The sequence below is a fragment of the Apodemus sylvaticus genome, chromosome 10 (assembly GCF_947179515.1).
Source record: "Apodemus sylvaticus chromosome 10, mApoSyl1.1, whole genome shotgun sequence".
NCBI lineage: Eukaryota > Metazoa > Chordata > Mammalia > Rodentia > Muridae > Apodemus > Apodemus sylvaticus.
The window spans coordinates 71,241,536-71,255,584 of NC_067481.1; the positions used below are offsets into that span (position 1 = coordinate 71,241,536).

General features: G+C 40.5%; 2 protein-coding genes across 5 annotated transcripts in view; one reads left to right on the forward strand and one right to left on the reverse strand.

Annotated features, from left to right (window-relative positions):
- The window catches only part of Kif3a (kinesin family member 3A), a 315,458-nt gene that overhangs the window by 187,374 nt on the left and 114,035 nt on the right, over nucleotides 1-14,049 (reverse strand). The gene's annotated exons all lie outside the window — the stretch shown is intronic.
- Nucleotides 1-14,049, forward strand: part of Rad50 (RAD50 double strand break repair protein) — a 193,780-nt gene that overhangs the window by 144,491 nt on the left and 35,240 nt on the right. For all 4 annotated transcript variants that reach the window (XM_052197273.1, XM_052197276.1, XM_052197274.1 and 1 more), the window contains 9 exons: nucleotides 2,399-2,584; nucleotides 3,057-3,261; nucleotides 6,449-6,577; nucleotides 6,786-6,951; nucleotides 8,784-8,977; nucleotides 9,352-9,558; nucleotides 10,844-11,026; nucleotides 11,833-11,990; nucleotides 13,647-13,822. In XM_052197273.1, the coding sequence (XP_052053233.1) occupies nucleotides 2,399-2,584; nucleotides 3,057-3,261; nucleotides 6,449-6,577; nucleotides 6,786-6,951; nucleotides 8,784-8,977; nucleotides 9,352-9,558; nucleotides 10,844-11,026; nucleotides 11,833-11,990; nucleotides 13,647-13,822 (1,604 nt within the window). The remainder of the gene's footprint in view (nucleotides 1-2,398; nucleotides 2,585-3,056; nucleotides 3,262-6,448; nucleotides 6,578-6,785; nucleotides 6,952-8,783; nucleotides 8,978-9,351; nucleotides 9,559-10,843; nucleotides 11,027-11,832; nucleotides 11,991-13,646; nucleotides 13,823-14,049) is intronic.

The window sequence follows — 14,049 nt, forward strand, 5'->3', positions numbered from 1 at the left end:
CAGTTTGTCCTCACTTCCTCCCAGTGTAGTTGAATACGGAGTTGAGCTCCCATCTACTCCATGACTTTATATGCAGTCTTACCCACTACCAACATTTAGGTGTTTGATACTCTTTATCTTGAACGAAAATGATTTTTTTTTACATTTATATATTTACTGTGTATAAATGTTGTGCCTGTATGTGTGTGTATGCAGCGGGTTAGAAGATTCCCCTGGAGCTGGGGTTGCAGTGGTTATCACCATGTATGCTGGGAGTCCAGCTCAGGACCTCTGCAAGAACAAATGCTCTAAACCTCTGAGCTGTCTCTCCATCCCAGATGCAGAGTGCTCTTGTTAAAGATTGAGTGATACTGTTCCATTGTCTTACTGTTGTTAGTGAATAGTTGCTGTAATTGAGAGTGCATAACTACTCGTGGATAGATGCTCGTTCACACAGAGAAGGGCGAGGTGAGAAGTGAACAAGTAGGGAAGGGTAAGCATTTCCCTTTGGACCATTGTCAGTGTGTTAGATGCTGTGTAACTGGATGTGTGTTTGTGTGAGTGTGTGTGTGAGTGTGTATGTGAGTGTGAGTGTGAATGTGTGTGAGTGTGTGTGAATGTGTGTATGTGTGAGCGTGTGTGTGAGTGAGTGTGTATGTGAGTGTGAGTGTGAGCGTGTGAGTGTGTGTAAGTGTGTGAGTGTGTGGGTGTCTATGTGAGCGTGAGTATGTGTGAGAGTGTAAGTGTGTACGAGTGTGAGTGTGTATGTGAGCGTGTGTGTGTGAGCGCGTGTGTGAGCGAGTGTATATGTGAGCATGTGTGTGAGCGAGTGAGTGTGTGAGTGTGTGTTTGGAGGATGTTTTGTTTTTTGAGAAAAGGATCTCGTGTAGTCTAGGTTGGTCCCAAACTTCCTGCATAGCCAAGGATGGCTTGAACTCCTGATCTTCCTGCTTCCACCTCCCAAGAAGACCTTATAGGCATGCACCGCTACATCTAGCAAGCCTTGTGACGGCCCAGGCTGGCCACATATTCAAAACAGTCCACCTGCATCAGCCTCTCTAAAGCTAGGATTATAGGTGTGAGCCGCCACACCAGCTCACCTACTTGGACTTTTAAATATACTAGTTTGAAATAGCTGTATATAATTGTACTGATTGTCAGTAGCAGACAGAAAGATAAATTATCAGAAACACACATAATATGGGTTTAGAAAGTGGGTTTCATTGCTTCTCAGCCTTTTGTCTAAGATCAAGTATGGAAAATTGTTATTGGGGCTAGAGAGATGACTGTGGTTAGGAGTGCTGCATTCTCCAGACAAGCAAATTAGGTTCTCAGCACCTGAGTCAGGCTGCTCAGAGTCCCCTTAGCTCCAGCTGCAGGGATCTGACACCATCTGCTGGCAGCCACAAGTTCCTCCACTCGGCTGCTTTAAATATTTAAAAGTCCAGATGTGAGGGTTAGGAAGATACTTGCTAAACAATCCCAAACAAGAGGACCCAAGTTTGATGTAAGGTCAGATGAGGTCACGTGTGGCTGTAATTCAAGCCCTGGGGAAACAGACAGGAAAATCTTGGGATTCCCGGTCAGCTGAATCAATGAACTCCAGATGTAGTAGCGAGAGAGACCGTGTCTAAGAAGGTGGGAATCCTCTGCCCCACGCGCATGTGCACACATTACACACATAAGCACACAGACCAGAATTATCCTACTATGTTTTTTAGAACTCTTGAACTACCTGTTTTGCATAACCACCTCATCAGTGAACTTTTTGACCACAGAAGGTTTAGCTTTTTCCCCATGTTCATGTGTTTGAAGAAGCCAGAGTTCAGCCTTGGCTTTGGGTGTGGTTCTTCAGGAGCCATTCACCTTGTTTTTTGGAACATAGTCATTTATTGACCTGGAGCTTGCCCATTCAGTGAGGCAGGCCTGTGAGTCCCAGGAGTCCTCCTGCCTCTGCCTCTTCAGCACTGAGATTACAAGTGCATGCTACTGCCTGAACCTTCTTCCAGGGTGCTGAGGATTAACTCCAGCCGCCATGCTAGGGGCAAACACTTCAGTCTTCCTAGCACCAAGAGTTTTCTGAGCGTGAGGAGGGTATTTAATGAGACATGTGAAGGCAGTTTTGTCTTTTTATGGAAGAATAGCATGGGCTGAGTGTGTGGCTCCATTGGTGGATTGCTTGCCTGTGGTATACAGTCTTCAGTGTGATCCTGGGCACGTCATGGACTGGGTGGGAGCAGACCCTTGTAATCCTAGCACTTAGGAATCTGGGGACAGGATGATCAGAAGATCATTCTTGCTACAAAGTGAGTTTGAGGTGAGTCTCAGATAAGACCTTAAAGAATTTGAAAGACTAAACAACGCAGTAGGAACCTCTGAAGGTTGTTTCACTAATAGCCTTGATTCTCACTTTCTGCAGGCATGGTGAAAAAGTCAGTCTCAGTTCCAAATGTGCAGAAATTGACAGAGAAATGATAAGTTGTCTTGGGGTTTCCAAGTCTGTGCTAAACAATGTTATTTTCTGTCACCAAGAAGACTCCAACTGGCCTTTAAGTGAAGGAAAGGCTTTGAAGCAAAAATTCGATGAGATTTTTTCGGCAACAAGGTTTGTTAAGTGTGAGTGCTGTCCCTGTTTTGTTTTATTTTGTGAGGCTGTGCCTGAGCTAGGCCCTCTGCCAAGAACCTGTGCTTCGCCATGACTTAGTTACACCCCCAGTCGGGGCCTGGTTTTATTGACCAGGTTGTCTTCAAGCTTCCGTGTTCACCCAGCATCTGGACTGCACTTGAACACCACCATGGCCAACTCGATGCTATTTTATAAAATATAAAAAACAGAGAGGGTTAGCACTCAGCATGCCACCAAGGCATGCAACCAAGTGGCAACCGTTAGGCATAATCCCTTTCAGTTTTCTTGCAGTGAAAGTTTTATCTGAGAGATAGAAAATGTAATTTTTTTTCACTTAGTTCTGATGTCATAAACATTTTCCAGGTCATTAACTCTAACATTAATGTTTGCATAATATTCTACTGTAATTTACTTAGACAGAAATTTTACTATTTTTTTTATATCTTCAAAGGTACATTAAAGCCTTAGATACACTTCGACAGGTCCGTCAGACACAAGGTCAGAAAGTAAAAGAGTGTCAAACAGAATTGAAATATCTGAAGCAAAATAAGGAGAAAGCATGTGAGATTCGCGATCAGATCACTAGTAAGGAGGCCCAGTTAGCGTCGTCACAGGAGATTGTCAAGTCCTATGAGAATGAACTTGAGCCATTGAAGGTAATTGATTTTTTTTTTTTTGTTTTTGTTTTTTGGTTTTTTTTCGAGACAGGGTTTCTCTGTGTAACCCTGGCTGTCCTGGAACTCACTCTGTAGACCAGGCTGGCCTTGAACTCAGAAATTTGCCTGCCTCTGCCTCCCAGAGCACTGGGATTACAGGCGTGTGCCACCACCGCCTGCCGGTAATTGATTTTTTTTTAATGGGCAAAATAAAACTGTATGTTTATGATATGTACTGTGATTTAAGGTAAGTATTTGCTATAGGGATGGATAAAGCCAGGTAATTAACATTTTAGTTATGTTATACCTTTTTTGTGTGGTAAGAGTACCTAAAATCTATTTTCTCAGCAATTTATAAATACACAACAATTAGTTACTGGTATTATTTCCCATGGTGTGCAATAGCTGTCATCTAGCATAATAAAAAGAAATTCCCTCCCTCACTGTTGTATCATTTACCCCTAAAGTACTTATTTATTTGTTTGTTTTTTTTCAAGATGGTTTCTCTGTAGCCCTAGCCAGGCTGGATTCCAGTGAATCCTGGAATTCACTTTGTAGGCCAGGCTGGCCTGGAACCCAGGGATCCATGTGCCTCTGCCTCCAAGTGCTGTGATTAAAGGTGTGTGTCACCAATTCCCAGCCCAATGTACCTTTTAAAAAAATTATTTTTATTTTGTGTATATCAGTGTTTTGCCTGCATGTATGACTATGCACCACGTGCATGCAGTGCCTGAAGAGGCCAGAAAAGGGCATCTGATTGCCTAGAATTGGTGTTGTTACAGGTATGGTGAGTCCCTCAAGGTGTAAGTGGAGCTCCTCTTAGCCACTAAGCCATGTCTCCATCCCCATAAAGTTCCTTATTTCTATATGAACTTTGAGAGCATGTATATTTCTTTAAAATTATGAGATACTTTGTTTTGACTGAAGTCTATGTTAGGTGGTCAGTCTTATTTATTATTTATTTGGCTTTTCAATACGGGCTCTTCCTGCATAGCCCCGGCTGTCCTGGAACTTGCTCTGCAACCAGGCTGGTCTTTGCAGGCCTTTAGGCTCTGACGCTCAGTGCTAGGCTTAAAGGTGCATGCCACCTCTAAGCCCAGCTTAGACAGCTGGTCTTTACATTGCCCAGAGAGGTTGGGTCAGAGTGAGTGGTCGGCACAGTCCTAGCCGCTCAGCACTGCTGTAGCTAGACCTGACTATACAGGTTTTCTTTTTTGAAACTTTAAAATTGACAGGTCTTTGTAGAGAATTTTTATAATTTTAAGAGTGTACTTGACATTGTATAGAATTTGAAATTCATCCATATATATATCTATATTAGTATAGTTTTCTATGCCTTGTGCTGCTGTTGTTTTAACCAGCTTACAAATTAGCAGGTTTTCTTAAGGCATTTTCGTGCATACTTGGCTAGGGTTTTCTTCTTCCTACTTTCTGGGTTTTATAAGAAAGCCTTATAAGAAAGCCTTCAGGAAGTGCATGCATTAGTAGCATTTACCCCGTGCTTCCCACGTGTTGGGTATCCATGCTTCAGTCTGCAAGTTCAAGGAGGATCAGCATTCCAGTCTTGCTTCCCAGTCTTGTTTGGTCCATTCTTATTTCTTTGAGTCTTTGAGATGAACTCTCACTTTGTCACCTATAATAAACAATTTGTAATTCTCTTGCTTCCCTTCTAAGCTCAGAGATTACAAGTGTGTACACCTGGTCTATTCAGCTTTGTCCACTATGGTTAAGTCTTCTGACTGTGCTGCTTAGCTGGTGGTCTTATAGCTAGAGAGAACTTAGAGTAGCACCTAGGACTGTCTGGAACACAGTAGACTTTCATCACTGATATAACCATTATTATTTGTAAGATTACTTTGCAAATGTCTTTCATTTAGCTAACATTAAACATTTCTGTGGATATAGGAGGAAACAAAGTAAAGGAAGTTCCTGTTTGTATGGTGATTATGTAGTACCCATTAGTATGTACACATAAGAGACATTACTAGTATAGTTTATTTTTCCTTTATTTTTATGTGTGGGTGTTTTATCTAGTGCATAGCTGTGTACCACATGCATGCCTAGTGCACTTGGTGAGGGGAGGCATAAATATTGCAAATTCAGGGTTGTCTTTGACCATATAATGAGTTTAAAGCCAGTGTAGGCTACATGATGTCCTGTGTCATCTACAAGAAGAAGAAGAAGGTAGGGCTTGGGCCGTAGCTCAAGGTTAAAAGCTTGCCTATTATGTCTGAAGCCCTAGGACCAATCCTCAGCACTTAATTGTCATCATAATTGTCATTGAAAAAAATAAACTAGCCATTTAAGAATTTTGTTCTTAGCCAGGCATGGTAGCACATGCCTGTAATCCCAGCACTTGGGAGGCAGAGGTAGGTGGATTTATGAGTTCGAGGCCAGCCTGGTCTACAGAGTAAGTTCCAGAACAGCCAGGGCTACACAGAGAAACTCTGTCTCAAAAAACAAAACAAAACAAAACAAAAGAATTTTGTTCTTAAAAATGTGGCATTTCAGTAGAAACGTAGTAGCGCACGTCTGTAATCCCAGCACTCTGGGAGGCAAAGGCAGGCAGATTTCTGAGTTCAAGGCCAGCCTGGTCTACAGAGTGAGTTCCAGGACAGCCAGGGCTACACAGAGAAATCCTGTCTCGAAAAAACCAAATTCAAAAAACAAAACAAAACAAAGAAGTGGCATTTCACAAGCTGAATTGATGACTCAGCAGTTAAGAGGGCTCACTGTTCTTGTGGAAGATCCACGTTCAGTTCCAACAGTCCTGTCAGACAGCTCACAATTGCCATTGACTCTAGTTCTAGAAGATCTAACACCTGTCTGAGCTCCTTGGGCCTGTACACAGACACATATACATGTATAATAATAAATCACCTCTTGGTCTTCTAAGATCAAATATAGTATCTGTTCTTATCAAGTTAGCTTAGTTAAAATGTGGCATTTCACACCATAGCTGTCAATGCCTTCTGAACAAATGACTTGTGTAGGAGTTGTTGAAAGCAAGGTATGTGCTTTATGGTGTCCTGAGTGCTCTACATAGTGTTTCTAGTGACTCTTCACAGCTGGTATTAGCACTAAATGGTGGTGTCTTGTTAAATGGTTTGTGTGTAACTTATGTCCCTTTCTCAGTGATGTAAGCCAGAATGGATTCTGTTCATGTAGAATATACCTTTACTTTCAGAATCGCCTGAAAGAGATTGAATACAACCTCTCTAAAATAATGAGACTTGACAATGAAATTAAAGCCTTGGATAGCCGAAAGAAGCAAATGGAGAAAGATAACAGTGAATTAGAACAGAAAATGGAAAAGGTTTGTGGGTGATAAATTTTGTTCTGTTTGAAAATTCAGGGATTATCATAATGAATTCCATTTAAACCCTTTCATCTCGATATTTTGGGGGAAAAGTAAACTTTAATCTTGACATGTATGATATCTCTATTAAAATGGATATTGAATAAAATTTCCATTGTGTTAGGGTGGTTGTCGTATTAAAACTGTCTATTTTGGTTCGACACAGGTTTTTCAAGGGACTGATGAGCAACTAAATGACTTGTATCACAATCACCAGAGAACAGTAAGGGAAAAAGAAAGGCGCTTGGTAGACTGTCAGCGTGAACTGGAGAAGCTGAGTAAAGAGGCCCGGCTCCTCAACCAGCAAAGGGCAGAACTGCTTGTGGAGCAGGGTGAGACACCGGCGTGCTGTGGCTTTTTCCTTTCTAGAATATACATTTTCTGCATGAATGAAGAATCACCACAGAATTGACACTGAGAGCATGCAGGTGCTCTTCCCGAGATGGCCGCCGTAGTTAAAATCTACGCCAGAACTCCGGTAGGCAAGGGCCAAGAGAACATCATTTTAGGAAAGATTCCTGCTATCAGTATGATTTTCCTGCTATTATTACATATATAAATATCACTAGGTATCAGTCCACCCTTTTGATCAGATCTCTGCAGATCTGTGAAGAGGTACTGTCTTACAGTGATGCTTTGTAGGCAAATAGATGACTTCTTTTTTTTTTTTTTAAGATTTATTTATTTATTATATGTAAGTACACTGTAGCTGTCTTCAGACACACCACAAGAGGGCATCAGATCTAATTACAGATGGTTGTGAGCCACCATGTGGTTGCTGGGATTAGAACTCAGGACCTTAGGAAAGGCAGTCAGTGCTCTTAACCTCTGAGCCATCTCTCCAGCCCCGACTTCTTAATTCTTAATGATGATTCTATTAAGAATTCCTAAAATTACATCAGTATTTATTAAGCTCTTTTATAGTGGGACTGCTGTTAGGTCCTTTCTGAGAGTCAAAACTGCAATGAGAACTCTGCCAGTCTCTGAGTGTCAACAGTTAATTGCTACTGACAGTAAGCAGGCTTTCTGCTACTCAGAGCACAGTCCAGGAGGTTCTAAGACCATTAACCAAAGGTCCTAAAAAGGGAGCTAATGTTTTATTATAGGTGCTAGGATAGAAAATCAAATATTGACTGGTTTTATCTATACAAAATTTCACTAATAAATTATGGTTTTTTAACTCTCAGTGAACCTGTGGAGCTGTGACAGATGGTGAATGTTTAGCCAGATAATTACTAATAGATATGTATGTAAACATTCTCTGTTGTAAACGTCTTATTCAGTTTATGATTTAAATTTATGTGTAAACTTGTGATGAACTTTTTACCATGTGATCGTGTATTATGAAAGATGTATAAGTGATGAGGAGAAAGCTGAGGGTGAATTTTCCCATATCCGCCGCCTTTATTCATTCTGTTTTTCCCCTTTTTCTTAGAGAGCTTTCATAGGAAACTTTTTACAACTTAGAATTAAATGCTAAGGCTGGAGAGATGGCTCAGCAGTTAAGAGCACTGACTGCTCTTCTGGAGGTCCTGAGTTCAATTCCCAGCACCCACATGGTGGCTCACAACCATCTGTAATGGGATCTGATGCCCTCTTCTGGTGTGTCTGAAGACAGCAACAGTGTACTCATATAAAATAAAATAAATAAATCTTAAAAAAAAAAAAATTCTGCCAGGCAATGGTGGCGCATACCTTTAAAAAAAAAAAATGAAAGAGCCAGGCGGTGGTGGCGCACGCCTGTAATCCCAGCACTCTGGGAGGCAGAGGTAGGTGGATTTCTGAGTTCGAGGCCAACCTGGTCTACAGAGTGAGTTCCAGGACAGCCAGGGATATACAGAGAAACCCTGTCTGAGAAAACCAAAAAAAAAAAAAAAAAAAAAAATATATATATATATATATATATATATATACACACACACATACATACATATATATATATGAAATTTAACGCATACACACAAATGAGTACAGATAATGGGGAATTTGGATAGGCCAAATATACAGTGTTAGTATACCAGTGTAGACTATATGACAGTTTTACACAGTGTTCATTAGAGCAAACTGGGCAGAATATATAAAGATTACACTATTATTTTTTACAACTGCATATAAATCTACTGTTATAACAACTTTTTTAATTTTTTTTTTTTTTTAAATAAAGGTCGTCTGCAACTACAGGCAGATCGCCATCAAGAACATATCCGAGCCAGAGATTCATTGATCCAGTCTTTGGCAGCACATCTTGAATTGGATGGTTTTGAGCGTGGACCATTCAGTGAAAGACAGATTAAAAATTTTCATGAACTTGTGAAAGAGAGACAGGAAAGAGAAGCTAAAACTGCCAGCCAGCTCTTGGTAAATATCTTGAAACCCAGGTTTGCTGTCTTTTCTGTCAGATTCACTAAGTAATCCTATAAACTTTTAAAATGAACCCAATTTTGTCACATTTTTAGGTGAGTTTTGGGCTATTAAGTAGGAAAAAAACTAGAATTTTGTTTTTAATTCATAAGGATAAAATAGGAACATAGTGTAGATTTATGTTTTAAGTAAAATTAATTTTTGAGGATAATTGCAGAAAAGTTTGTTCAGTTACTAATTGTCATCTCTGGGCAATGCTTTCACAGTTTTAGAAATGATTTCCTATATTTTATTCACTTTGTTTTACTTTAAAAGGAAGTTTCCTTAGTTGCTTAAGGACAGAATCACTAATGTGCGTCGTTGATATCTAGAGCGACCTCACAGACAAAGAAGCTCTGAAGCAGCGGCAGATCGATGAGATGAGGGACAAGAAGAGTGGGCTGGGGAGGCTGATTGAGCTCAAGACAGAGATCCTCACCAAGAAGCAGAGCGAACTGAGGCACGTGAGGACCGAGCTGCAGCAGCTGGAGGGCTCCTCGGACAGGATTCTGGAGCTGGACCAGGAGCTCACGAAAGCTGTAAGCTGCCCACCGGAACGAGCAACCACTGAGTGGTCTCACATCTTAAGGCCCATTGCTCACCCTGAGACTGTAGCACTTTAGTTAATAATCCCATGGAAAGTGAGGTTATTCAAATATCTTGATGATCAGCTCTTTGATTCTAGAAATTGGTGGATTAAAACTAGAATCACCAGAAAATTAAAAAAAAAAAAAAAAAAAAAAAAAGAAACTTGTGTGCAGACTTTCAAGATTTAGACTCTCCAAAACCAGTCTGCTTTGTGTGACTCCCTTATGTGTGTCCCAAACACAGCTAAGCGGGGTGATCACAGGTACCTTGGTATCTGACCCAAGTTAAAAGGCAAATACTCTTCCAGTTAGTCTCCACACAGTGAGGTTTTTATGTGACCGACTTGTCACCACATTTCCTGTGGTAAACAAACTCTACTTCAAGAGGTTGGAGTTTTCCTCCTTGCTTTGTCCTCTTTCACATCTCCGTTCCTCTTCAAAGTAAGTGCTCTGGTGGATGCGACACCGACCTCCGTGTCCCACCTCCATGACGGAGGGAGGCTGATGTTTGTAACTGACCACTGCAGAATGCGTCCTCATCAGTTCACAGTTTATCGTAGTGTTGTCTGATGGGGAAGTCCCGTCGAGGGGCCACATCACACGGGTCTGTGGTTTCTACATGCCAAGGAGTGGGGGGGCTACATGGGATCTTAATAGAGCCCTAAATATGGGGAGGATGAGTTAGTAACTCAGCTACGAAGAGACATTTCTCTTATTTTCTTTTTCTTTATTTTTAAAATTTTATTTTTATTTATGCATATGTGCATGTGTTTGTCTGGTTACAAGGGAGTCTAGGTGCCTTAAAAGGACAGAGGCGTTGGCTCTGTAGTTGTGAGCTATGCTTGGGTGCTAGGCACTGAGTCCTCTGGAAAAGCAGTCTGTACTCTTAGACACTAAGCCAACTCTCAAGCCTCTCCTAATAGTTTTCTAATTCTTATTTCTCCTTTCTGTTTGATTCTTCGAGGTTTATTTACTAATTCTCTATCATTACAGCATAGTACAGTAACATAAGATTTTTCCTAATGCATATGTAAGTTTATATTTTTCTCTTTTGAATATGAGCTGAAAGCATTTTGTTTCTCTTAGGAATAATTTTTGGTTTTAGTAGTAAAAATGAAGGCTTACTAAAAGAAAGAACATTATATTCTATAAACAGTAGAAAGAGCTGCTTCAAAGCTAGCAATTCTTAATTCTGGCACAAATATATAAATGTACATTTGTTTGAATTGTTGATTAGGAACGTGAACTAAGCAAGGCTGAAAAAAATAGCAGCATAGAAACCCTAAAAGCAGAGGTAATAAGCCTCCAAAATGAGAAAGCTGACCTGGACAGGAGCTTGCGGAAGCTGGACCAGGAGATGGAACAGTTAAACCATCATACGACAACGCGCACACAGATGGAGATGCTCACCAAGGACAAAGTATGACTTTCCTTCTGTGGGGTCTGCACTGATGGGGATTCAAAATAGTCAGTAGACTGAAGTACTGATTTGGGATTGGCTTTGTATTTAGAGATTACAACAACTTAGTATTAGAAATAGGCTTATAAAATAGACTTTTAATTTACAACTCTGCTTCCTTTTTCATTGTTGTTACTGTTTTTGAGATGGGCTGTAGGAAAGAGCTGACTCCGGAGTCATCCTCTGACCCGCTTGTGTGTGCCATGGTTGGAGCATAACCACACAAATGCTTTATCGGGTTTTTAAAAGCAGTTCTCCGAGCCTCTGCACATTTTATATTTTTTGCCTGAATTTGTATTATACTTCTCATTTTTAAATTGGGAACTTTAGGCATTCCAGAATTTATTTATTCAATTTAATTAATTCATTTTAAAAGTTCTACTTATTATTTAGTGTATGTGTTTATGAGCATACACTTGGCTTTTTAGTCATCTGTAGGTGGTGTACTCTTTTAATCCTGTCATTTAGGAGGCAGAGGCAGAGGGATCTCTGTGAGTTCTTGAACAGCCTGTTCTGTATAGCAAGTTCCAGGACAGTCAGGACTAGTCAGGACTACTGAGTGAGACTCTTTCTCAAAAACCTTAGAGAGGGCGGGGAGGGGGCGGTTCTCTCCGTGTTCTGTGATTTCAGGGGTAACTCTGTTTTCAAGCTTTTATGGCAAATACTTTGACCTGCTAAGCCATTGCACTGATCCCAGAATTTACTTTTGTTATTAACAGGCTTGACTTTTTAAAGTTGATTTGTTTTGTTTTATATTTTCCTTACAGACTGATAAAGATGAACAGATCAGAAAAATAAAGTCTAGGCACAGTGATGAACTAACTTCACTATTGGGGTATTTTCCTAACAAAAAACAGCTTGAAGACTGGCTTCATTCTAAATCCAAAGAAATTAATCAGACCAGGGACAGACTTGCCAAGTTAAAGTGAGTTGCTAAAACATTATTTTGTGCTTTTTTAAAACATTGTTTTAAGCACTCATTGTCATGAGTATGTCATATTCAATTGACCTCTGACAATTTAAGTAAAATGTAGTGGGAGTAGTTGGGGCCTCTTGTTTCATAAAACTGTAGAAAAAGATTGACATCTGGAGGTTGTTTTCGGTCTAAACAGTACACTGCTCTGACTTTCTTGCATGCTCTCCTAAGTGCTGGTTACATAAGAGGTATTTCTCAGTGAGTTTCTAGAGAGATAGTAGATATGGCTTTTGCTGTATTAAACTAGTGGTGCTTTGTTTGTTCCTTGTTTGAACAGTCTCACAATGTAGCCCAGGCTGGCCTCCAAGTTAAGATCCTCTTGTCTCAAGTGCTGGAATTATAAGGTGTATGTCACCATGCCTGGCTTACATTCTATTTCTTTTGGAAGAGTCTTTTAGTGAATAGGCTTTTTTAAGTTCAGGAAATTGTAAGTTGTTGCAGTTTATTAAAAAGATAAAGTAATTGGTATAAGCCATGTCACCTTGAAAGAATTGTACAAAGAGGGGCAAGTAAGATATCTCAGAAGGTACCCTTACTGCTAAGTCTCACGACCTCAGTTCATTCTCAGGGACCACATGGTGGGAGAGACTGATCTCTGCAGGCTGTCCTCTAACCTCCGTGGCATGCATGGCCTCCACAGTGGAAAAGAAAAGAGGGGTGTGCAGCTAAATACAAGGAGTAATCACCACGCAAGCTAAGGGAGGGGAGCTGTCAGTGGAAGCAGGGACTGCTTGGGGAGCCTGTCTGGGGTGCCCTGGAAAGATGTTTCCTCAAGGGTAGGATAAATGAGTGGGATGAGTGACCATGAGGTGAGGATATGACAAGAAGGGACAAGGGAGGTGTTGGAGTAAGGAGTAAGTGCTGTGAGGGAGACCCATGGAGTAGGACTGCTACTTGTTCTGTGTCTCCAGTAGAGCCAGCAGGTGGCTTCTGCTTGCTCCATCCCATAATCTGGGGTCTAAGACTGTGAGCCCCAGAAATAGAGCAGAATTGTGCTCTTGCTTATTTATCTGGGGCTGAGTTCATGCTCAGCATTAGCAGATATGTCAGTGTCCTAGGGGGAGCATTCGACTAGAAGGTTAAATTGGAACATTCAGTTTGTTCCTCTGACTTCTAAAGAAAGAATGTGACAGAAGTGTAGCTCAGTGGTAGAGTGTATACTTACCATACACTTGAGTATGGTAGAGTGTACATTTAGCATACGCTTGAGGTCCTGTGTTCTGTTCCCAGCACAAAACTATAAAAAATAAAAATATAGGAAAGTAATTGTACATACCTCTTTTAACAATTTTTGGCAGAGTTTGTCTAGTATCTCTTTAATCAAAATTTTCAAAATTTCTAGGGAGCTAGAGAAGAGGGCTCAGTGGTTAAGAGCACTGGCTCCTCTTACATTGGATCTGGGTTTAGGTCCCAGCATGCACATGGAGGCTCACAACCACCTGTAACTCCAGTTTCCCATGGGATCTGATATGCTTTTCTGATCTCTTTGAGCACCAGACACATATATGGTCCATGTCCATGTATGGAGGCAAAGCATTCTGACGCATCAACTAAATCTAAATAATTCCATTTTTTTTAAATATTCCACTTTTGTTTTTATTTTAGCAAAGAACTAGCTTCAGCTGAACAAAATAAAACTCATATAAATAATGAGCTAAAGAAAAAGGAAGAACAGTTGTCTAGTTATGAAGATAAGCTATTTGATATTTGTGGTAGCCAAGATTTTGAAAGTGATTTAGACAGACTTAAAGAAGAAATTGAAAAATCCTCAAAACAGCGAGGTAAGTTACAGTTTATATATCATTAAGGCACTTGGACTTTTGAAATTTCATTCATAGGTAACTGCTGAGGATCAGAGATTTTAAGTCTTACTTTTAAAATTAATTTTAGTTGTGTGTATGAGGGGTATGTGCTTGAAAGTCAGGTGTCCACCAAGGCCAGAGGCATCCGATCGTCCCTGGAGGTAGTATTGCAGTTGATAGTAAGCTGTCCAGTATAGGTGTTAAGA